Source organism: Zea mays, chromosome 1 (genome assembly GCF_902167145.1).
Source record: "Zea mays cultivar B73 chromosome 1, Zm-B73-REFERENCE-NAM-5.0, whole genome shotgun sequence".
Lineage (NCBI taxonomy): Eukaryota > Viridiplantae > Streptophyta > Magnoliopsida > Poales > Poaceae > Zea > Zea mays.
Window position 1 is genome coordinate 232267688 of NC_050096.1, and position 23831 is coordinate 232291518.

Consider the following 23831-nt stretch of genomic DNA (forward strand, 5'->3'; position numbering starts at 1 on the left):
CTTGGACCATGAAAGACTTCCACTGCACTCCGATGAGAGGGTAACTTATTCCAAGTTCATCTTATGAACTCTTATTGCCATTTGCTCTTAATTGAAGATTTTGGTGAGGCAATGGGGTTATAGGGCCAAGATTGATCCCGTTTTGGTGCTTGATGCCAAAGGGGGAGAAAATAAAGGCCAAAGCGATAAATGGATCAGCTACCACTTGAGAGATTTTGAAAACAGTAGAATAGAGCTTTTGTTTTGTCAAAACTCTTTTGTTGTCTCTCTTGTCAAAAGTTGGCTTCTTGTGGGGAGAAGTGTTGATTATGGGAAAAAGGGGGAGTTTTTGAAATCTTTAATCAATCTCTTTTGGAATGACTCTCTTTATGCTTCAACATGTGTGTTTGACTTAGAGCTAGAGATTTGAGTTTGATTTGCAAAAACAAACCAAGTGGTGGCAAAGGATGATCCATATATGCCAAAATTGAATCAAAATAAATTTGAGTTTTATTTGAAGTGATATTGCACTTGTTCTAGTTGCTTTATGTTGTGTTGGCATAAATCACCAAAAAGGGGGAGATTGAAAGGGAAATGTGCCCTTGGGCCATTTCTAAGTATTTTGGTGATTGAGTGCCAACACAAGTGCTTAAATGTGAATCTATACCCATGGATGGACAAAGTGCAAATCAAGAGTAAAGGTATGTTTCTAAGCCTTAGTACATTGTTTTGAAGACTAATGTATTGTGTCTAAGTGCTTGAAACAGGAGAAATCGAGTCAGAGAATAAGTTGGCTGTGTACAGCCAAAAGGCTGTTCGGTCTGGAGCACCGGACTGTCCGGTGGTGCACCGGACAGTGTCCGGTGCGCCAGGCTGCCTCGAGCGAAGTGGCCGCTCTCGGGAATTCGCCGACGGCGTACGACTATAATTCACCGGACTGTCCGGTGTGCACCGGACTGTCCGGTGAGCCAACGGTCGGCCGGGCCAACGGTCGGCCACGGAATCTGCGCGCGACACGTGGCCGGGCCAACGGTCGGAAGGGGGCACCGGACTGTCCGGTGTGCACCGGACTGTCCGGTGCGCCAACGGCTCCCAGATCTGCAACGGTCGGCTGCGCCATTTAAGGAAAGAAATCGGGCACCGGACAGTGTCCGGTGTGCACCGGACTGTCCGGTGCGCCCGATGACAGAAGGCAAGATCAGCCTTCCAGAATTGCTCTCAACGGCTCCTAGCTGCCTTGGGGCTATAAAAGGGACCCCTAGGCGCATGGAGGAGAACACCAAGCAACCTTAGAGCATTCTTGATCATCCACACTCAGTCTTTGCGCATTCGTTTGTCATTTGCAGTGATTCGAGCTCCGTTCTAGTGAGAACTTTGAGATAGTCTTTTGAGCTCGATTCTTGGCCGTGCGTGTGCGCATTTTGCTGTGGATTTGTGTGTGTTGCTTCCCTCCCTTACTCCGTATTTCTTTGTGAATCTCAAGTGTAAGGGCGAGAGACTCCAAGTTGTGGAGATTCCTCGCAAATGGGATATTGAAAGGAAAAGCATAACACTGTGGTATTCAAGTTGATCATTGGATCACTTGAGAGGAGTTGAGTGCAACTCTCGTCCGTTGGGACGCCACAACATGGAGTAGGCAAGTTTTGTACTTGGCCGAACCACGGGATAAACCACTGTGTCTTCTCTGTGTTGATCTTTTGTGGTATTGTGTTTTGTTGAGACTCATCTCTAGCCACTTGGCGATTATTGTGCTAACACTTAACAAGTTTTTGTGGCTATAAGTTTAAGTTTCACAGGATCACCTATTCACCCCCCCCCCTCTAGGTGCTCTCAGTCCCGCATGTTCGCGAATGTCTCTGCAAGGTCGGCTAGATGATCCTCTTTGTTTTTGCTGGCAACGGCGATGTCGTCCACATACGTGAAAATGTTCCAGCCTACTTGACTCTCGAGCACCGTCTTGGTGAGGCGAAAGAAGGTGGACCCAACGTTCTTTAGTCCCTCCGGCATTCTAACGAAGCAATACGTGCCGAAGGACGTGATGAAACTGGTACTGGCCTTGTCTTCCTCCTTCATATATATTTGGTGATAGCTAGAGAAGCAGTCGAGGAGTGACATGACTTCGCATCCGGTCGCACTATCGACGATTTTGTCGATCCGAGGCAGCGGGAAATTATCATTGGGGCAGGCCTTGTTGAGGCTGGTGAAATCGATGCACATCCGCCACTTGCCGCTTTTCTTTTGCACCATAACTACGTTGGCGAGCCACGTAGGGTAGGTGATTGGCTCGATGAAATTGGCCTCCAGCAGGCGGTGTACTTCGGTTTTGGTGGCTTCTGTCTTTTCATCGGACATTTTGCACAACCGCTGCTTCTTTGGGCGCACAGAAGGGTCGATGCCCAGGCTGTGCTCGATGATAGTGCGACTGACTCCGACCAGGTCGAGGGCGGACCAGGCGAAGACGTCCTTATTTCTGGAGAGACAGGAGAGGAGTTTCTCCTCATCTTGCGAAGTCAGGTCTTCGCTTATGATGACCATTTGTTTTGGTGTTGCCTGGTCAAGGGGGACTGTCTTTGTCCCATCGTTGCTCTGCAGCTGTGCCTTTTCATGTTCGTTGGCGGCTGGGCGGGTAGCCTCGGGGACTTCGCGCTGCGTCGTGAGGTAGTGTACGTTCTGTTGCCCTAGAACGAAGTCTCTTTCAATGTTACGCGCAGTCTGCTGGTTGCCATAGACTGTGATCACGCCTTGCGGACCCGGGATTTTCATGCACAGGTAAAGTCCGTGAATGGCTGCTTCAAACTTGTTGATGGAGCCCCATCCCATTATGGCATTGTACGGGTATACCATATCGACGATGTCGAAGGTGATCTGCTCACTTCGTGCATTGGGTGCTACGCCGAAGGACAAGGGTAGCTCTATCTTGCCCACAGGGAAGGTGCCCTTGCCACCGAAGCCATATAGTGGGTTGTCCGAAGGCTTAAGTAGACTGTGGCTGATGCCCATGCGGTCGAAGGCATGGAGGAAGATGATGTCCGCTTGGCTACCGTTGTCAACTAAGACTTTGTGCAGGTCCCAGCTAGCCACACTGCAGTTGATAACCATGGCGTCCATGTGGGGTGCGCTGCGCAAATCAACATCTCTAGCGTCGAAGGTCAGTGGCACATGTGACCACTTTGTTTGCACGACTGGGCCAGTGATGGTGACGTGGTTGATGCTTCGATAGTGATCCCTCTTCTGTCGCTTCGTGTCGAAGTCGACGCTGGACCCCCCAGTGATCATGTGAATGACTCCACGATACGGTTGATCAGCGAAGTCTTCCTGTTTTGGTGCTTGGGGTGATTTGGGTGGTGGATGTTTGGCTGATGTGGGTGCAGAGGCGGGAGTGGGGGTGGTACGACTTGTACCTCCTGGTGGTGCTGGTATGCGTGGTTAGGTGGATGCTGAGCGGGGCCGTGGTTGTATGGTTGTGGGAGTTGGTGTTGATATGTGTGCGCGACAACTCTTGGGTTGTCAGCGGGTTGTGCCCGAGACATCCTATCCCTGGTGGCCTTCGTTTCTAGGAAATCCCTCGTCGGGTGCGCACAGTCTTCGCCGTGAAATAGGCAGTAAAATCTGCGCGGCTGCTGTGCCCGTCCTCGGCCCCGACCACGAGTGCCATTGATGTGGCCCTGGGGGGATAATCTTGACGGCAAGGGGCGTCGCCGGCGGGGTGCTGGTTGGCGATGTTGTGCACCTGCTGCTGACTGCGGCCGTCCCGACCGGAGTCTGACTGCGAAGGTCTTATCCACGTTCGGCTGGACTGCGGAGGGTCCTTGGGTTTCCTCTAGGACTCGACCTTGCGCTGGTGGAGCTCCTCTAATCTGGCATACTTTTCGAACAGCTGATAGAGCTCTTGGAGGTTCTTGGGTGGGTCCTTGATGCAGTGACTGTAAAGGACGCCAGCCCAAAGGCCACTGATGGCGTAGTGGATGGCAATTTGGTCGTCGACCGAGGGCAGCTGTGACTTGAGAGTCAGGAACTTGCGGTAATACTCCCGCAGGGTTTCTTTCTCTAGCTGCTTGCAGAGTGACAGTTCGGCCAAGGCGTCAGTGTCTAGGCGGTACCCTTGGAAGTTGAGCAGAAATTTGTCCCAGAGACTTCTCCAGGAGTCGATGGACAGTGGGGGCAACCTAGTGTACCAGGTCAGGGCTGGACCCTCGAGGGCGATGATGAAAGACTTGGCCATCGTGGCGTCGTCCCCTCCGGATGATGTGACAACGACTTAATAACTCATGATGTACTATGTTGGGTCGGTGCTGCCGTTATACTTGGGGTAGGTCCCTGCCCTGAAGTTGGCGGGCCATGGTGACACTTGTAGTTGCGGCGCCTGGGGGCTCCGCTCGTCAAGGTAGTTGATGCCTTGGAATGCTGCGACGTGCGGGACGAAGGGTTCGCGCTGAGGGATGAATAGGTCTCCGTCCGGCGCGCGCTGTTGGAGGGGCGGACCGTGTTGCATATCATGTTGGCCTTCGCATTGCATGAGTGCAATCTCTTGCTCGAGTTGCTAAGCCCTCAGTTCCTCGTCTCGTATCATCTGGCGCACCTTGGCTTGCGCGGAGACACGTTGGCGCTTGGCCTCGAGGATTTCTTTCTGCCTCTGGAGGTTGCGGTTCTTCATGCGCAGGGCCCGCAGCTGTAGTTGTTCCTCTACTGGAATGCCGATGATTTTGCCGTCTTCGGTGGCGTCCTCGCCCTCTAGTGGAGCGAAGCCTGGTGGTGGTTCTTGTGGCTGTCCTCCGGAGCTGCAGGTGCGGAGGGTGCCTTCGGAAGTTGGTTGATTGTTGCGTTGTCTCTTGCTGAGTGCGTCGTCCTCGCAGACTTCTTAGTGGGTGGTGTTTGCAAGGGCCTTGCTCTTTTTCTCGGCTAGCAGCGCTGCCTTCACTGCTTCGTCGACGGATGGGATTGCCTTCGAGTTAGCTCTCTTGGGTGCCATCGCGGGTGATTTGTTCGTAGCACGAACGGTGGACGGCAAATGTTGGAGCTTGCTCTTCCGGGCAAGATGATCCAACGAGAGAGTGAAAGAACGCAAGCAAGGTTTTTCTCGAGATGGCAATAGCTCTGTTAATCTAGCCTCTCGAGGGCACTGTACGGGGGTATTTATAGGTGCCCGGGTGCCCAACGTCCTGATGTTAGGACGTTTATGCCCCCAGGCATCTGGATTATCCCTAGGATATTCCCATAATGGAGGGTTACAGACTGTCATTACAGGAAAGTCATTACAAATCGGGCCCGTAACTCATATCGCCGTCGCGGGGCCTGATACGACGGGCCGCTTCCCACGTGGGCCTCCAGGTTGGGTGAGGATAGGGATGGCAGCGGGTCGGGTTGTGTTCGGGTCTGATAATACCCGACCCGATATCATACCCGACCCTTATACAAATATCCATACCCACCAAGTCAATCGGGTAAAAAAATGGACCCATACCCGTACCCACCGGGTATCCGTCGGGTATCGGGTATCCGGTGGATATGGTACTGTAAAATATAAATCTGCATGCAAATTGATGAGCAACACAGTTTATGACAGATGGGAGTTAAAAAACAACATCACAACATGTGAAATATATAAGCAACATCACCAGTTTACAAACCATAGATTCATAGTACAATTCATGACTAGTACACGTCCAATTCACATATCATAGTACAGTTCACAAATCATAGTACACGTTCAGTTCACAAATCATAGACTCATAGTACACGTCCAGTTCACAAATCATAGTTCACACAACACAAATATAAGCAACAACACAATGACAGGAAGTCCATGATGTTCATGTAGTAGCAGGCAGGCAACAACGTCGTAGTAGCAGCCAATAAGTTCATGGATCAATGATTTCAGATTGCATGCCATCCTAACAAAGTGACAAATCATATAGTTATTCAAATAGAAATTTAGTAAAATATAGAATGGCTAAATTTCAATATATCGTTGCTTCATCTTCATCATCAAGGCAAGTCATGAGTGCATTGAGTACATGAGATCCATGACCTAATCAAAGAGAAGTTTGAAACATTAGTGCTATCACAGTGAAAGGAATGAAAATAAAACAACATTATAGTTCCACTAGTATTCATACCAAGCATGTCAGCGCGAGCCCAAGCTTGCATACACATCAAGGCTTCAACCATTTTTGGGGCTAGTCTACTACGACTTGGGCTAATGACCCTTCCACCAGTACTAAAGACAGACTCAGAAGCCACGGTTGTCACAGGAATAGACATGATATCTCTAGCAATCTTTCTCAAAGTGGGATACTTCACCCCTGCCACATTCCACCAACCAATGATGTCTAAGTTTGTAGTTCTAGCCAACATTTCCTCTTCCAAATACAGATCCAATTCTGTGCTAACAAAAGCGGGTGGGGCAGCAGGTTCAGCAGATAAATATTGATCAAAAATGTCAAAAACAGCTGCATCCCCTTCATTTTGGATAGTAGTACTGCTGCAAGGCCCAGCAACACCATCTGTTGTGCCAAAACCCTCCATGGAACCTTGGTATTCCTTCACTAAATCAACCAACAAATCCTTAACTTTCGTAGTTTCTCTACCCACATTCTCATGTCCATAAATTTCAGTAAACATAGCATACAAGAACTTCATTTCAAACCGAGGATCAAGAACCGTGGCAACAGCCATAAGACCATGAACATCTGTCCAATATTTCAAAAATTTATCTTTCATGGCTGTTGACATGTCTTCTATGGTTGGGTTATCACTAGATCGCCATTTCTTAATTGTTAAATAAATTCCACAGATTTTTGGGAAAAAAAGGTTGGCTGTCACATAAGAAGTCCCAGACAACAGTTCTGTAATATCATAAAACAACCCCAACCTATCACAAAGATGCCTAGAAAAATTCCAATCTTCTTCTGTTGGTTGAAAAGGGGCACACAATTTTTCCTTTTTTGCAAGGCGATTAAAAACTGGAACATAAAGCATTGCAGTGCTAAGCATTAGATATGTGGAATTCCATCTAGTTTTAACATCAAGTGCTATTCTTTTGTCATACTTAATGCCCTCTTGACCAACAGCCTTTTCAAATCGTTCATGCCTTTTTGGTGTAGATGACCAAAACCCAACAGTGTCCCGAATCCTACCAATTCCCACTTCCATGACTTTTACTCCTAATGCATCGTTTATACCCATACCATCTTTGACAATAAGATTAATGATGTGAGCAGCACAACGCATATGCAACAATTTGCCATGCAACATGAGGAAGTAAAGAGGCATCTTATCTTGCATTTCCTTCATAACATTGTCATTGGTGCTACAATTGTCAAGAGTTACAGTGGAAACCTTCTTGTCAATCCCCCAATCCATGAGTACATCATGAAGTACATCACTTATGACTTCGGCTGTATGTGGGTGTGGCACATACATAAACCTACAAAATGGAGTAACAAGAAAGTGTAACTCTTGACAAGAAAGTGTAACTAGTATATATGCATGGCAGCAAAAATAAAGAGCAGCAGAAATATTACCTTAAAAGATAGCTTTTTAGACTCCAATTTTCATCAATATAGTGTACAGTCACTGCCATGTAACCCTTCTTTTGATGATTTGCTGTCCACATATCTGTGGTGACCGCAATACGAGATTTTTGTTGTTGGAACATTGTCACCATAGAGAGCTTTTGAACTTCATACATATCCAGAATATCATTTCTAATGGTATTTCTTGACACTAATTTAAACAACGGTTGCAGGGAAGCACAAAACTTTCTAAAGCCTACATGGTCAACCATAGACAGCGGGTACTCATGCACACATATCATTAATGCAAGTTCTTTCCTAGCAACATCTTGATCAAATACATACTTCTCTAAACAAACACTGCCATCTGGATTTTGTGAAAATTTCAAGGAGGATTGTTTTAGGCCTTTTCTAGCTTGTCGTGACTCACATGTATTTATGTGGCTTTGTAAATGGCTGGTACCACTTTTACCTTCAGCTGTCAATAGTTTGCTACACCAATTGCACTTAGCTTTCCGTTTACCAGATACAGTAACTCTAACAAAATCCTCCCATACTTTAGACTTCAACTTCCTCTTACACCCAACCTGTGCAGCATCATCTATTTCAACATCATTCCTTGTCCCTTGGGTTGCTGCATCAGATGGAGTGGGATCTCTAGAGCTACCAACATCAGCAGGAGCTGCTCCTATGCCACTGCGACGACTGCTACTGTCTTGTGGAGTTGACATTGGATTTGGGCTTCTAACTGAGTGAGCTACTGAGTACCTGAGGGCCCGACGGCGGACGGCGCAGGCGCGCAGGCACAGCTCGGGGACGCCGGTCGGGCCTAGGGCTCGGGGACGCCGCAGGTTGGGGACGGTCGCCGGCCATAGTCGCAGTCGTAGCTTGGGGCCGGTCGCCGGTCGCAGCTTGTCAGTCGCAGCTTGGACACCGCTCGGGGCTCGGGGCTCGTCGCAGGCCGCAGGCGTAGCTCGCGCGGGGCTCGTCGCAGGTCGCAGCCGCGCAGGCCGTAGGCGTAGCTCGCGCGGGGATGTGGCCTGGCCGCCGCCGGGGACTGGCTGCTGGGCGGGGGCGCGGGGATGTGGCGTGGGGCGTTGGGGTCCTGCCGTCCTGGCCTCCTGGGATGGGAGTGGCGACTGGGAATCTGGGATGGGTGGACGGGACGAGAGCTCGGGAAGGGAAGGCCGGAAGGGAGTTAGGGAATTTAGGGTTAGCTTAGCCGGTTGCTGATTTAGCCTTTGGGCAGTTGGGCTTCTTTTCTTTGCTTCATGGGCCACAAATCACAATTCGGGTATCCAGTGGATATCCATGGGTAAAACATACTATCCGTACCCTACCCGACGTATTTCGGGTACCCGACCCGATACTATCCACGGGTAAGATTTCAAACTCGTATCCATGTCCACCGGGTACGAAACCCGTGGATATCCATACCCACGGGTCCAATTGCCATCCCTAGGTGAGGACGTGGGATGGCGGGACTTTGTCGTGGCCATTTGTCTTGCGATGAGAAGGACGAAGGGTAGCCTGCGCCGGTCATCTAGCTTCCGTAGGTGCGCAGAGTTGATAAGGGCTTCGAGGGAAGGGTAGTGCCTTTGCCTTCGCCCCAACAATGATGATGATGATCCTACGAATGTCTAAATGAATGTATATGAATGCAATGAATGATGTGATGTAATGTGCAAATGAATGTCCAAACACACGCGTACGAAGCCACATCCAGACCCTACATTCTCTTAGGAATGACCAAAATCTCTTTGTCGTTTATTTTTCGGCTTCATCGCTTATTTTTCGGTGTAAGTTCTACATTCCCTTAGGAACGTCTTTTAAACTTCTTCGTCTTCTATTTCGGTGGTATCACCATTGACTTTTCGGTGTAAGTTCTGCATCCCTTAGGAACGTCTTTTGAACTTCTTCGCCTTCTATTTCGGCGGTATTTAGCTCTGCATTCCCTTAGAAACGACTTTTGAGCAGAAAACTTACGCTGCGCTCCCTTGGGAACGGCTTTTTTAGCTTCGTCGTGCTCTGCATCCCCTTAGGGACGACTTTCGAGCTTCTTCCTGTTTTTTTCTTTTTCTGCACTCGATGATGTATGCTCAGATTTTATATTTTACATTCTTTTGGGGATTCTACTCTTGTATAGCTAAATAAGAAAGGAAAATTACAAGCTAGGGTCCCATTAAAAACCTTTCTCTGCTTTTGTATAAATGACGCGACGGGTTCAGCGCAGAGACAGCCACCGCAGAAGGCAGGGGTATCCGGGTGATCAGGGGAGTGGAGGTACAAGAACAGAAGCCTGAATTCTCGCTGCGCTCGCTTCAGCGCATCAGCGAACCCCTCGGCCACGAAGCGCGGGCCGCGGCCAGCGCCGAACTCGCGCTCGAACTCAGCGACGAAGTCGGCCGCCTCGGCAGCTGACGGCGGCAACTCTAGCAGGCGGTCACCGCTGCCGGCTTGCCCCGCGAGGCCGAGGAGGGAGAGGGAGCGGGACAGCACGCCCCCGGCTACCCAGGCGCCAAGGCGGAACGTGCCGGCGACGAGGCCGACCCCACCCGAGACCACGTGGAAGGGGAGCGTCACCAGCTTCCACGCGATCCCCGGCTGCTGCTGGGGCGGCAGCGGCATCGGCGGCGGGGGCGCGACGAACTCTGCATCTACCGCCAGCGGAGCGGAAGGGGCCGGGTCACGCGAGGAGGTGGAGGCCGAAGCGGAGGGCGAGGAGGGGTTGGCGGTGATGGTGGACACCGCGAGCTGCAGGTCCCAATTGTGCGCGGCGAGGATCTCCGTGCAGAGGTCCGTGTTGGAGATGCCGGTGACGGCCTGGAAGTAGCTGACCTTGTCGTCGACGGTCTCGGCCATGGCCGCCGGCGACGAGGGCTAGGGTTTGCAGATTGAGGCCAGTGGTAGTGGTGGCGGTGGTAGTTAGGAACTAGGAAGAGGCCAGAAGCCGAGAGAGATGCGGTTGCGAGCCGGGAGGGCGACGGCCGACGGGTCAGTGCTGAACTGCTGAGTGCTGACGTCTTCTATTCTCCGTCTCGCCGTCCCGGTAGATTGAACGGCGTGCCGTATTACTGCACTCCGCGACAACGCGTCAGTTTCTACGAGATTTTATTTTACGACTGTGGGGCAAAGAAAACGGGCGAAGAATTCTGAGAACCACATGATCAAATTTTCAAAAAATAAAAATAAAAACACTCCGTTTTGGACCAAAGCTTCGTTTCACAGACTTCGCTCACATAGTCACATGTTCTGCCGACATTTGGCTGACGGCAACCCTCTGAAGCTTGGCTCATCAGCCCAACAGACACCGCAACTGTTGATCATGAACTTGTTTCCATAAAGCTGAAAAACTAGCCCTGCAAATAAAGGACGGCGCAATAGGCTAATGCAACAATTAGTTTCACGATGATGGACAAGACGGAGACACACACTGGAAATACCCGCACAAACTTGCAATCATAAGAATATCTGAACCGCATAAGCTCCAACGCATGGATTAAATCAGCCCGCAATTTAACAAGCAAAGTAAAGCAGGATCGCTTCAACTAGGATTTCAAACTCGTATACAAATACAATTTTTTTCAAAAAAAAGTGTACACAAAAGCAACTAACTGCATTACAAGGACAAGGTCTCTCGTTGGATTCATCCTGAGCGATACACAAGGGTACAGAGCCTCGCGATCCAGTTTCCAGTGGTACATCCATATGCCTACAGCTCCTCGATAAGAACCGCGGATTGTGGTTTGCTCTTTCTATCCGCCTTCCAATTCCCGGTCTCCAACTCCTCCATAGATGCTTTCTGCACCTGGACGATGTGAGCTAAAGATGGCCACGCCTCATCTGGCTGCTCATGGACCCAACAAGTCATGAAGAATAGCTTCCTAGCTGCACTACGAAGCTTCGGAGAGTTCTGTGCCCTCTCCGTCTTGCCCACTTTCTCCACCTTGAGCATGCTCTTACCAACTTCAATGAGTCGATGGAAGTCGCATAAGGCACAAATAAGTGCGTTCTGTCCCAAGGAGAGAATGGCGATGATATCGTCCACGAGTCCAATAGCAAACCTGAAACCACCAGTATGCCTGTAAGCTGGTGAGCATGTCTCCTCGATGCAGGCTGCGAGTGCTTCAGGTACAGTCTCAGGTTTAGCATCCTGGCCCATGACTTTCGACATCGACAGGGCGACAGTGCAAGCACCCAAAGGATCTGAGTGCCAATCACCGTTGTAGAGCCGAAGTGTGAAGCAGTAACTGTACAGAATGTCAACCAAGTGGACAGCAAGCAAAGGAGATGGCTCTGTCCTTGTTAACTGTTTCAATGACGGGAGAGGAGATTCTGGCCCTTCAGGGATTTCGTTGATGCTAGCCTCTTGGTCAGTATTTGGATCTGGATATGGTACAGCAGTGTCTTCTGCGTTTACTTGTCTGATAAGCTGACTTCCATCCAGGCCAAGGGAAATAGATCTGGCTGAGGGTTTTTTCCACCAAGGTGTCCACGGTTCAATCATCTTACTGAGCTCACCTGAGGCCAGAGCTTGACGGAATCGTTTGATTTCACAATCAGAGAGGTCTTCCAGCTTTATCTCTTCCCCTGTACGATAGAAAGAGTAGATCAATATGTGTCTGGTGAGATACTTGATATGCATATCAACATTTACTGATTCCAACGAACTTGCAGTCTAAAAGGGTAAGGACATAAATATCACCCAACGTTTGTAGATGGACGAATGAGTAAAATGGACAAGTATAGACAGTTAGACACTGCTTTATTGCATTGCTCATCTCAAAACATAAACCATGAAAACAATTGATAAAAAAGAAATATCAGAACAAAATAATTGGAGTTGCCACTGATCACCAGCATAGGTAATTGCTAGGAGTTCAGGCCACAGAAAGCCAGGTTAAATATGAGAACAATTGGGCAGAAGGAAATACTAGAACAAAATAATTGGATGTCAGTCCCACCTGGGGGAGGGTGCTGTGGCTACTGCTGCTCCAACTAGTGGGGGCGGCTAGGGCAGGGAGAGGACTGGGTGGCTGCTGTAGATGGCGCAAGGGGAGGCAGAGGCGGCGCAGAGAGAGATGAGGCACAGGGAGAGATGGAGAGGAGACCGAGGCACAGAAGGGGGAGAGCTTTCGCTCTATTTCTGCTTAAGATCTGAAAGGTTAAATGACCCCTCTTATTTATAGTCCTGGGGGACTTTGACTTCCAAGCAATCTATAAAGTCCTTATAGATGTGGACTCTCTTTTCCTAATTAAAAGTCAGGCAGGACTATATAAAAAACTAGAGTCGTGGCGGGAGATTTTAGAGTCAAAAGGTTTTAGACTCAATAGAACTAAAACCGAATACATGAGATGTGACTTCGGCACTACTGAACATGAGGAAAGAGATTAGTTTGAAAGGTCAAGAAGTGCCCCAAAAGGACACTTTTTGGTATTTAGAATCAATGCTACAGAGAGATGGATGTTGATGATGATGTTAGCCATAAAATCAAAATAGAGTGGATGAAGTGACATCAAACATCTAGTGTTCTATGTAACAAGAGGGTAACACAAAAGCTAAAAGTTAATTTTTATAGGACGTCGATTAGACGAGATATGGTGCAGAATGTTGGCTAAAAAAGACATGTTCAATAGGTAAAAATACGTATGTTATGTTAGATTTGTGGACATATAAAAAGAAATCAAGTTCGGAGCGATGATATACGTAATAAGATAGGGGTAGCACCAATTGAAGAAAAACTTGTCCAACACCAGTTGAGATGGTTTGAACGTATCCAACAAGACCTCTAGAGACACCAGTGCGTAATGGAATCCTAAGATGTGGTAGCGATTGAAAGGGAGACAGAAGAAGGGCGAAGTTGACATAAAAAGAGACAGTAAAATGAGACTTGAAAGGATAGAACATACCCAAAGATTAGCCTTGAATAGAAGTGCATGGAAAACATCTATCCATGTGTCATAACCTTGACTTATGGTTTCTATTGGGTCTTAACTCTAGCCGCCCCACCTTGCTTGGGACCAAAAGACTCAAGTTTTTGTTGCAATCTAGACTATCCCGATTGGGAGGCGCGCTACAGTACCGTGCTACAGTCATGGTGGATGTCTGTTTTGGGGCCCAGTCGGATGTCTAAGCTTGGCAGCTTGGCTGACCAGGGCCCTTCTCTAGGCTTTGCAGGGCTTAGCCAGGGGCCCATATTTAGGCCCGTGACATTGGAGTTGACACCGATCACCAGCATTTGACAGCTTAATTAATTCCTAGAAGATCAGGTCACAGAAAGACAGGTTAACCAAAAGGGAGTAATGAACATAATTCTCACACAAAGAGTTAATCAAGAAATTCAACTGTGAAAGCTCTTCCCAGACAAGTGCAATTCAAGTCGACATAAGGTATTATGATTTCTAAGACTAAGAGATAAGAGTGTTTAAAAGACACACAAAATTTCATAAACAATAAATAACCTATTATAGTACTAGGAAAAGCTACTGTGCTGTCACATTTAGAATGGCATGAAAGTAATCATAACGTACCAGACATAACTTTTTGAATAAGCTCCTCTGATAACATGGACTCTGCAGGACAAAAAGGTACATGTCAAAAATAAAATCTTCAGCAGTCTACTAAAGCAATATTGAAGGGCAGGCCTGGTACAGTGGTGAGAGCTGTCGCACAAAGTCACCAGGTCACAGTTTATCCCTTCCCGGACCCACTCATGTGGAGACCTCCGGCACTGGGTTTGCCGTTTCTCAGTCTACTATATAAATATGTACAACCAATTATCTACAAGATGACATATAATTTATCTGTAATACCGAAAGGAAATACATTCATAACAGACAAGCCACCATAACTCGATAACTACCTATAAACAGGAAAACTTAATGTACCAAACAGTAAAATCGTAAGTGTAGCATACTGCGCATGGAGCAGGGGCAGCCCTAGAGCCCAAGCGGTAGGGGGGCTCATCCCGGGGTGAGCCCAAGAAAAATGAGAATACCCCCTGTAATTTTCACCTCAGCAGCCCAGGGAAATTCCAGGTTTGAAGGCCCAGCCCCACCCGACCTAACAACGACACAGCCAGCCTCTCCCTCTCTCGCAGCTGAAAAATATTTTACATGTTGCTTGAACAATGTTAGTTTACATAGTTATTCTTTATTATATAAATTATAGCTTTTAGTTTACGGTTCAATTATATTTAGCTCCTCTCTTGTCTCATGTCTGAATCCACCACTGGCATGGAGGTATCTGTAGTTTTGTCCTCATTAGCAGTTATCACAATATAAAAAAATGAAATTATGTGCACCTCTAGTGTTATTATTAAAGAAAGTAAGATAGATCAATGGCATAGGAACATGTAGCACGCAGAACATACCATCTTCACCATCTGATGCCATCTCTTCTTCCAAGTGGAGCCGCTTGAGGATATCTAGCATCTTTTTCTTTGATTCATCCTCAGGTTGCATCTGCTTAAGCTCGTCCATAACATTCTCACGCATGAAGGATTCAGTGCATTGAACACTATGACCCTATGAAACAAGAATTGAGAAAAACATTTAAAGCAATATCAAGAAAATAAAGCACTCTAGTGCAAAATTAGCAAACAACAATGTTCCTTTGCATCTGTGTGCATAGAAAAGAAGACACACGAACTTGTCAGCTTCAATCTCTCAGTTTTAAATAAGACGTTATAACAACACAAACTGTTAGAGCTGTAATGCCTAATGTAATGGGTTGTGATTGTGTAATGGGCTTATGTAAGGATCTGGTACGCCTAGAGGGGGGTGAATAGGCTACCTGTAGATTTTCAGTTCAAGAAACTATTAAATTCCAGAGCGGCAGTTCCGCTCTCAGCCCGGCACTGGCGCACTGCCATGCAGAAGTCCGGCACTGCCGGACAATAGTAAATGCTCCAAACACGGTCAAATTTTTACAGAATCTGATAGATATGATTTATTACTTCTATGTAGAATATGAGAATGAAATGAGCAATGCGCAGTAAGCAGACAGAATAGGGTAGAGAAGTATTCAAATGTAAACCACTAAAACCCTAACTATTCAAATCACCATCAGATCAGCACACTTGGACACAACATGTATCCGGTGGTTTAGCTCGCCACAAAGGTTTGCCTACCTCCACGTTGTTGAGGAGAGTCACAAAGGCCAATGGTCACACACCCTTCCTCGATCTCAAGCCAAGAGCTCTTGCTCTTAGTATGAGAGGGTTTTCATTATGAATGAGGGAAACTTACAGCAATCCAAGAGGGGGGATGTCACACGCCGGCTAGGAGCAAGCTCCAAGAATCAATGTGTCAAGCGCCTCAGCACCTAACAACGCCGGACCGCGACTACGCAGTCCGTAGTCGCGCTCCAGACCTTCAGGGCTGATTTGGTGACCCGGGATCCCGGGAGGATCGGAGGGGATTGAAGGGGAAATTAGTTTATTTCCCCCTCAATCCCCTCCAATCCTCTCGGGATCCCCTTGTCACCAAATCAACTCTCACCGTGAAGGAAATCCCCACCGGCGGCTTGAGAGTAGCGAGAGAGAGAGAGAGAGAGAGAGAGAGAGAGCAGGTTCAGGATAACTGATTGCTTGATTCCTTTCCTCCAAGTTTGGTTACAATATATATGCCAATGCCCCAACTAATCACTCCTAGATTTAAGGCATGGAAAGGAAACTGATCTCAACTAATCACTCCTAGATTTAAGGCATGGAAAGGAAACTAATCTTTTATTTCTAAATCTGGCCACTAACGGTGGCACCTTCCTGTGTCGCGCGAGCAGCCCGCTCTGCCGCGCGCCTGATGTCACGACGGCGCCTATACGTTTGCCCGTACATGACACAATGAGTGAATGTCGGCCTTAAGTTGCTCCAATGCTCAATGAGAAACTGGGGAAAACCTAGGGTTCTTGTTGTTCTTGGGGTTTTCTCTCAGTTTTGGAGGAGAAGCCACAGAAATTTGAGCCAAGGTGGAGCAAGTGAGGGAGAGGGAGATTCAAATGGGACAAAGGGGTACTTGTAACCTGTCTGTTGTATCCCTATGTCAGGATACGCAACAGGTAACTGTTGGAAACCAAGGAATTAAACAAATCAAGAAAATTCAGATTCCAACGGTCAATAAATGTCCATCAGTGCCGGAGTTAAGGCTGGCAGTGTCGAGGCACCGCAGTGACGCACAACCCACACTGGTTAGATTGATCTGAAATTTTGGCACTAGCTAACTGGGTTTAGGTATGATAGGAAAGTAATCCTTGATTGGTGGTAGTTCTGTTTTAGGAAATAGCTAATATGGTAGTAGTTCAGTCCTATATGGACAGATCTGGTCGACAGGATCAGGACTGGTAACAGTCCGGTTTATTTCCTTGTAATGGTTAGTTTGTTTCCATGTAATGGTCTATAAATATATGGCCTTAGAGGCTAAGAAAAGGCAGTCAATAGGGCGCCACCAAAACACATGTGTTCTGTCTCCGAGTTTCCTGTGTTCTGTCTCCGAGTTTCCTGTGTTCGCATGTGTATGTGAGACTGACCTGGGAGGTAGGAGTTCGCCGGCAACCTGCTGAAGGTTGTCTCTCCGGCGTGGTTCCTGACAAGTGGTATCAGCGCCAGGGGGTGCCAAGATGTCGTTAGGGAAGACTGTTGACACCCGTGCGACATTACCATATCCTACCTGCTGCAAGCCTACAACAAATAGAACATGTTGTAAAATGTAGTTTCACATTAGCTCACAATTAACAGGATCAAATCCGCTAGAACAATTAGAACATGCTATACAAAAACCAAACACCGATCAAATAACCACATACATTGCAAGATTCCTCCGATGTTGGTGTTGTTCTTCTGTTGGCTTCACCACAAGCGACAACGATTCAACGTCAGGCACCAGGGCGTGGGCGTCGTGCTTCGGCAAGGCAATTCGGTCTTCGGTGTGCTGCCGCGTGTTGCCATGTTGGGTTGTCGGTCAGCCGGCCGCACGCACGGGCAGACCGGCGAGAAGTCAGAGGCGGACTAGAGGACAGCCGGAGACGAACTAGAGCCCTGGAGGTGTGGCCACGTGGAGCAAGTAGGCGGACAGCAAGTTGGGTGTGGCGGGCTAGCGGCGGACAGCAACTTGGTGCTTGGGCGGCCAGCGACTGGTGACCTGGTGGCTGGTACTGGAGCGGCCGACAACCAACGACCTGATGGCTGGTACTTGTGCGACCGACGACCGGCGGCCGACGAACGGCGGCTAGCCGGCTGCTACAGTTGCAAAACTCTTGGTCGTCTTGGACTCTTGGCCGGCTACAAGACTCTTGATGTTGTGGCCCGTGAACGTGACTCTGTGGTGGTCGTGGTCTAGCCCATTAGGATGAGGTCGTCAAGGACTGAAGGTGAACGTGACGTGAAGCGTTGGTGTGTAGTGGAAGTTCGGGTAGTATGTCTATTCGGGTACTGATACAACTGACCCAAAATTTGCTAAAAACTTTGGGTACCGGAAGTTCGTACCCAAAATGTTTCTCAAGTTTTTCGGGTTCGGGTTATTTGGGTTTGGGTTTGGTTTTGGGTTCGGGCTTCTAGTATCGGGTTTTCTGCCCACTCCTACATGGCGGCACGGGAGACTCCTTGACAGCACATCGCACACAGGGGTGTGGGAAGCAAGGGAGCAAGAGGGGGAACCACAGAGTGCCTCAAGGAGGTTGTCGTACTCAAAGGAGGAGGCAGCGGAAGGGGAGACGGAGAAGGGAAAGTCGGAGACGAGGACTCTGTAGGTGGAGAGGTCAAGGCACCGGTACCCCTTATGAGCAGGAGAGTACCCAAGGAAGACGCTACGAGTGGAGCGAGATGCAAGCTTATGAGAGCAGTGGCATAGAGATTAGGATAGCAAGCGCACCCGAACACGCGAAGGTGATCATAGGAGGGAGAGGTACCAAAGAGAGCAAAGTAGGGGGTGGGGTGATGAACCGCCTTGGTGGGGAGGCGATTGAGCAGATAGGTAGCAGTGGCCAGTCCAGTAGCGAGCGGGAAGGGAGGCCTGGAACAACAAGGAGCGCATGACGTTGTTTGTGGTGCGAATCATGCGCTCAATCCTGCTGTTCTGAGAAGAAGTGTAGGGGCACAACATCCTCCACTGAACGTCGTGTGAAAGGAAGAAGTCACAGGACGCGGAGTTATCAAACTCTCGCCCAGTGTCACACTGGACAGCCCGGATGGTGAGTCCAAACTGAGTGGAAACCCAAGCGAAGTTAGAGAGTGTGGGAAACATATCAGACTTCAAGCGTAACGGAAAAGTCCACAAGAAATGAGAGTAATCATCCAGAATGAGCAAGTAATATTTATTGCCAGAAATGATGAGAACGGGGGATGTCCAAACATCACAATGAACCAGATCAAAATTGCTCGTTGCTCTGGAAGAGGAGGGAAAAGGGAGCCTAACATGTCGACCTAACTGAAAGGCGTGACACAAATGCTCAAAAGAACCCCGACTACATGAGATGATAGAACTGCTAGACAACTTAGACATCACATCAGGCCTGGGGTGGCCAAGGCGGTGGCGCCAAGTGATAGATGAGGTAGCAGCGGTCAAGGCATGCAGCGTGGAGGTCGGGGAATTGGAGGCAAGCAGGCGAATAGTGTACAGCGGCTCGGAGCTGTCACACCGCGTGTGAAGGATCCTGGTAGCAAGATCCTTCACAGACAAGCCAAAGGGGTCACCGGGAAATGGATCTTCAACAGAAGCTGAAGGTGGATGGCTCCTTGGATCGGCACAAGGCTCGTTGGGTCCTGTGGGCTTCACCTAGCGTCCCAGGGTGGACTATGACAAGACCTTCATCCCCGTGGTGAAGCCTGGTACCATCAAGAGTGTTCTGACTCCGGCTCTCTCACAGGCTTGGCCAGTGCATCAGCTCGACGTCAAGAATGTCTTCATGGCACTCCGACAGAGACGGTGTATTACACTCAATTGGTCAGCTCTGTGGACCCGGCTCACCCAACATCAGGGATGAAAGTGGCAATCCGAACTATTAGAACAAATTTATTATTTTAAAATAGATCTGTATAAAATTTGATGTTGATGTTTTATTATGTTATGAAGCACATTATTAGAAATAAGAATAAAATATTGCATAAATTGTTTTATGCATTATTTGCTCTCTACAACAAAAAGTGAAACATTACCGAATTTGTTTCTGAATCCATACCGAATTTTACATCTATCATTTAAGAAAATATAGGATGAATTTGTGGTTTACCTTTTATGAATATCTAAAAGCTCAATGTTAAAAACAAGAATACAAATTTGTATAGTAGATTATATATCCTATTTATTCGCAACCAAAGAAAAATGACCAAAAATTGATAACTGAATAAATATCGTTCCGACCATTTTCATCCCTACCCGACATGGTTTGCAAGCTCAACTGGTCCCTCTACGGCCTCAAGCAGGTGCCCCGAGCTTGGTGTAGTCGCTTTGTCGCCTTATTGCTCTCACGAGGCTTCTTCGAGACCAAGGCAGACACCTCCCTATTTGTCTTCTATCGTGGCCTGGACACGACGTACAGCCTCCTCTATGTCGATAACATCGTCCCCACGGCCTCCTCGCACGAACTCCTGTGGCGTATCATCTCCTCCCTCTAGCAGGAGTTCGCGATGAAGGACCTGAGTGAGTTGCACCACTTCCTGGGGATCACCATGGAGAGCCGGTCCCAGGGCTTGTTTCTCCACCAGCACCAGTACATCGTCGACATCCTCGATCGCGCTAGCATGGCTGACTGTAAGCCTTGCACGACTCCGGTGGACACTCAGGGCAAGGCCTCCTCCAACGACGGCCCCCGGTGGCTGATCCCACCAGCTACCAGAGTCTTGTTGGGGCACTGCAGTACCTCATCTTCATCCGGCCCGACATCGCATACGTCGTCCAACATGTGTGCCACCATATGCACGCCCCGCAGGAGCCACATCTCACTGCTATGAAGCGGATCCTGCGGTACCTCCAAGGCACTTCCGACTTCGGGCTCCTTCGATGATCTGCGACCAACGACCTCGCCATCTACATCGACGCCGACCGGGCCGGCTATCCTGACACACGTCGATCCACCTCCAGTTTCACCATGTTCCTCGGCGACAGTCTTGTCTCGTGGTCGTTGAAGAGGCAGCCAGTCGTCTCCCGCTCCAACGCCGAGGCCGAGTACCGTGTTGTGGCTAACGGCATAGCCAAGGCAACATGGCTTTGTCAGCTACTTCAGGAGCTGCAAAGTCCGCTAATGTGCAGTACTCTTGTCTACTGCGACAACGCCAGCGCCACGTACCTCTCCACCAAGCTCGTACAGCACCAACGCACGAAGCATGTCGAGCTTGACCTCCAGTTTGTCCGCAAGTGTGTCGTCGTTGGGGATGTGCGTGTTCTTCATGTCATGTCTCCACGACTTCTCAGATCACCGACATCTTCACCAAGGGCCTCCCTACGTCAGTGTTTTAGGAGTTTTGGTCCAATCTCAACATCTGTTGTGGCTAGAGTTTCGACTACGGGGTGTTAGAGTTGTAATGCCTAATGTGATGGGTTCTGATTGTGTAATGGGCTTAGGCCCAAGTACTCCTATTATAAATACATCTCCCAACCCTGGTTAGGGTTAGGGTTTCCAACACAAAGCAGTTTACTTCCAGAAGCTTGTTTCGTGCATGAATAAACAAGCAGTTTCTTTCAAGAACTGATTGAAAGTGTCATACAGACATACTGATCCTCTCAGACCAGCAACTAGAGGTGAATTACAGCATATAAGTAAAAAAAATCATGTTACCTAGAGTCTAGCTTTGACGAATTTTTACAACTTACTGTCACTTCAGATGTCAGCTGATTCAAATTATGCTGGGTTAGGTCAGCAAAGAACCCAACTATTAAACTATTAGGAGAGATTCACTAAAGGGGAGAACATGGAAACTATGACATATAAATTTCTTTGAACTTTTTTGGATTGCTCCTTTAATCTAAATGTATATTTGTTAAACCCAGCACAGCAAAACAAAATGCATTATTCCACGCAGATCACCAAATATAGAGGCCAAAGTGAACAATTGGCATGTGGTTTGTATGATTCAGAGGTAAGTCGTAGTTTATATCATGGATAATTACACATTTTGAGCAGGAATCAGAGGATTTCTTGTCCAAAAGCTTCAAAAGTCAGTGAGCGATTCGGCAAACACCTTGTGGGCGTCAGCAGAGGGCAGCCCGGGCATGAGAGTAACAAAGTGAATGAAATACCCGAACGGTATTCTACAAGCCCTAAGACAGGACGAGCGCGCAACGAGATCACACACACACGAAGCGAGAGGAGGCCGCACCTTGTAGCACGAGAGTGAGCAGTACCGGGCGTTGCAGCGGGGGCAAGTGTACTGCGCGAACTGCTTCTGACACCTGCAAGCAAGCGGCGCATAGAATAACGCATTAGCACGAGCAGGTAGGAACCAAGATCCGCTAGGGCCCGATGCTTTGCGCCAGCAGGAGAGGAGAAGCCGTATGTCAGAGCCAAGCCTTACACGCGGCAGATGACCCTGGTCTCGGCGAAGGAGGAGTACGACGAGGAGGCGGGGGAGGACGAGGACCCAGCGGCCTCGGGTGCGGAGAGCACGACGTCCCTCTCCATCGCCGGCACGCGCGGCGCCTGCTCTTGCGCTTCCAGTCTCTGTCCTTCTCGGCGGTGTTGGCTTTGGGAATTTGGGGATGGGGGGACTTCCTTTCCTCCGGCGTGCGGCGGGCGCGGAGGCTTCTCGATGCTCGGCGAAGGCCCATTGGTGGTCATGGCCCAAGCATAGGATTTCCAAGTGTCATGGCCCATTGGTGGTCCTGATCCTGATTGGCGGTGAAGGCGGCTGGAGTTGAAGAGGAGGGTGCGGAAGAGACGAGGACTCGAGTGTTTGCGAGGGTTGCGGCCTGGGGTTTTCCTTTGCTTTGCGCCGCCTCAATCGGTCGGAAGGGCGGAGCAGCAGCAGGAGCACAACGAGGCTGCCTCCTCGGCTTTTCTGGGAGTTCGGACCCGTGCGGCGCGACGGGCGACGGCGACTGAACATTCCAGAAGGGGGCGCGTGGGAAAGCGACGGGCCGGCGGACGGAGGCCGGGTGGGCGGCGGGATCGGCACAACAACTCAACAAACTTGGCCTATTTCTTGCTGGGCTTTGTGCGGGTCGAACCGCCCTGTGACTGTGATTCTGTATGGTTGTGGCCCGCTCTGTCGGGCGCATTTTTGGGTAGACGTGTGGTCTGGTGACGGCGCCGGCCTGGCCAAAAAGTGGCGTCGTGCGCTGGGCGGCGGTGGGGTCTAGCCGCCGTCTGGGCGCTCCGCTGCCGGGTCGAAGGACCTATAAAACGGAGGGGTCGAGGAAGCTAGTGAGTGCCATCGTTGGGCCGGCGCAAACCCTAGTCGCCACATCACTGCCTCCTCACACCATCTGCCTGTGGTTCCCATGTCATCCTCCCCCGTTTGAGGTCTTCCTGCTCCTTCAGATCCGTCTATGTGTGTGTTTGTCGTGCCTGATACTGGCTCGGAAGGTATTCCGATCTGTTTCTTCGGTGCCGTATATTTCGTTGCGATTTTGGTTCGGTTCTTTCTTGCTCTTCGTGGGTCGTTGCTGGATAACACGGATCGATGATGCTGTTCAAGAAGTACTGCGTTATCTTCCTGATGCAAGTGTTAGGCCCTCGTTACGAAGGCTTCCTGACGACACAAATATCTTGCTGAGATCCAAGTGCGCAACTTCTCTCTTTTTTCTCTTTCTTTTCCGTATTTCTCGCCGTGTGCTTTTTCTCCTCTGGATTGAATTTTGCGTACAGTTTAGTTTTCACCAAATGCAATCGTAACTTACGGGCAGGATGTTTCAGCAACGAAGTAAAGGAGGAGATTATTCCGTCAACCGTAAGGTTCCGCTAAGAGCTTTAGAATATGAAAGGCATTAGTGGTAACAAGATTTGATTTGGTTAGGTGTTAGTACAAAAATGAGATTCCATTCCAATGCTGTTGGGGGTACTGCTAGTGAATATGGCCGGGCATCTATCACGGTGTTGTATGTGTACGAAATAATGTCTGCTTTCGATACGGTAAGTTTTGCTTTAAGTTACATAATCATCTCCAGTGTGACCTATAAAAATACCCTGTAATTTTAAAATTTGAAAATAGTAAATTTTGTATAGTTTAAGACACTAATAAAATATTCTTCAAATCTAGGTTATAGAATAGCAGTATATCTAATGCACTTGATAGGATGTTCTATAATTTTAACAAATTTTAGAAAATAAGATATTATTAAAGTAGTTTTTCTATCTCCAGCTCTATATTTCAATTTGAGTTCAATTTGAAAATAAGACATTGTTGAAAA

General features: G+C 48.6%; 1 protein-coding gene and 1 long non-coding RNA gene across 3 annotated transcripts; one reads left to right on the plus strand and one right to left on the minus strand.

The window, feature by feature from the left end:
- Positions 1-10988: 10988 nt before the first annotated feature.
- LOC100217156 (uncharacterized) lies at positions 10989-22380 on the minus strand. 2 transcript variants are annotated; one of them, NM_001143521.1, is made up of 6 exons: positions 21998-22380; positions 21803-21875; positions 17020-17170; positions 14867-15020; positions 14025-14066; positions 11012-12083 (listed from the first exon to the last, which is right to left on the minus strand). In NM_001143521.1, the coding sequence occupies exons 4-6, from the start codon at positions 14988-14990 to the stop codon at positions 11206-11208; spliced, it is 1044 nt and encodes a 347-aa protein (NP_001136993.1). In that variant the 5' UTR covers positions 14991-15020; positions 17020-17170; positions 21803-21875; positions 21998-22380; the 3' UTR covers positions 11012-11205. The 2 variants fall into 2 exon arrangements, with proteins under 2 accessions (XP_035820289.1, NP_001136993.1); XM_035964396.1 differs by lacking the exons at positions 14025-14066; positions 14867-15020; positions 17020-17170; positions 21803-21875; positions 21998-22380 and adding an exon at positions 12458-13871 and having other exon boundaries at positions 10989-12083.
- Positions 22004-23573, plus strand: LOC111590561 (uncharacterized). Its single transcript, XR_002749683.2, has 2 exons — positions 22004-23204; positions 23328-23573. It is a non-coding gene; the product is annotated as an uncharacterized lncRNA (long non-coding RNA).
- Positions 23574-23831: the final 258 nt, after the last annotated feature.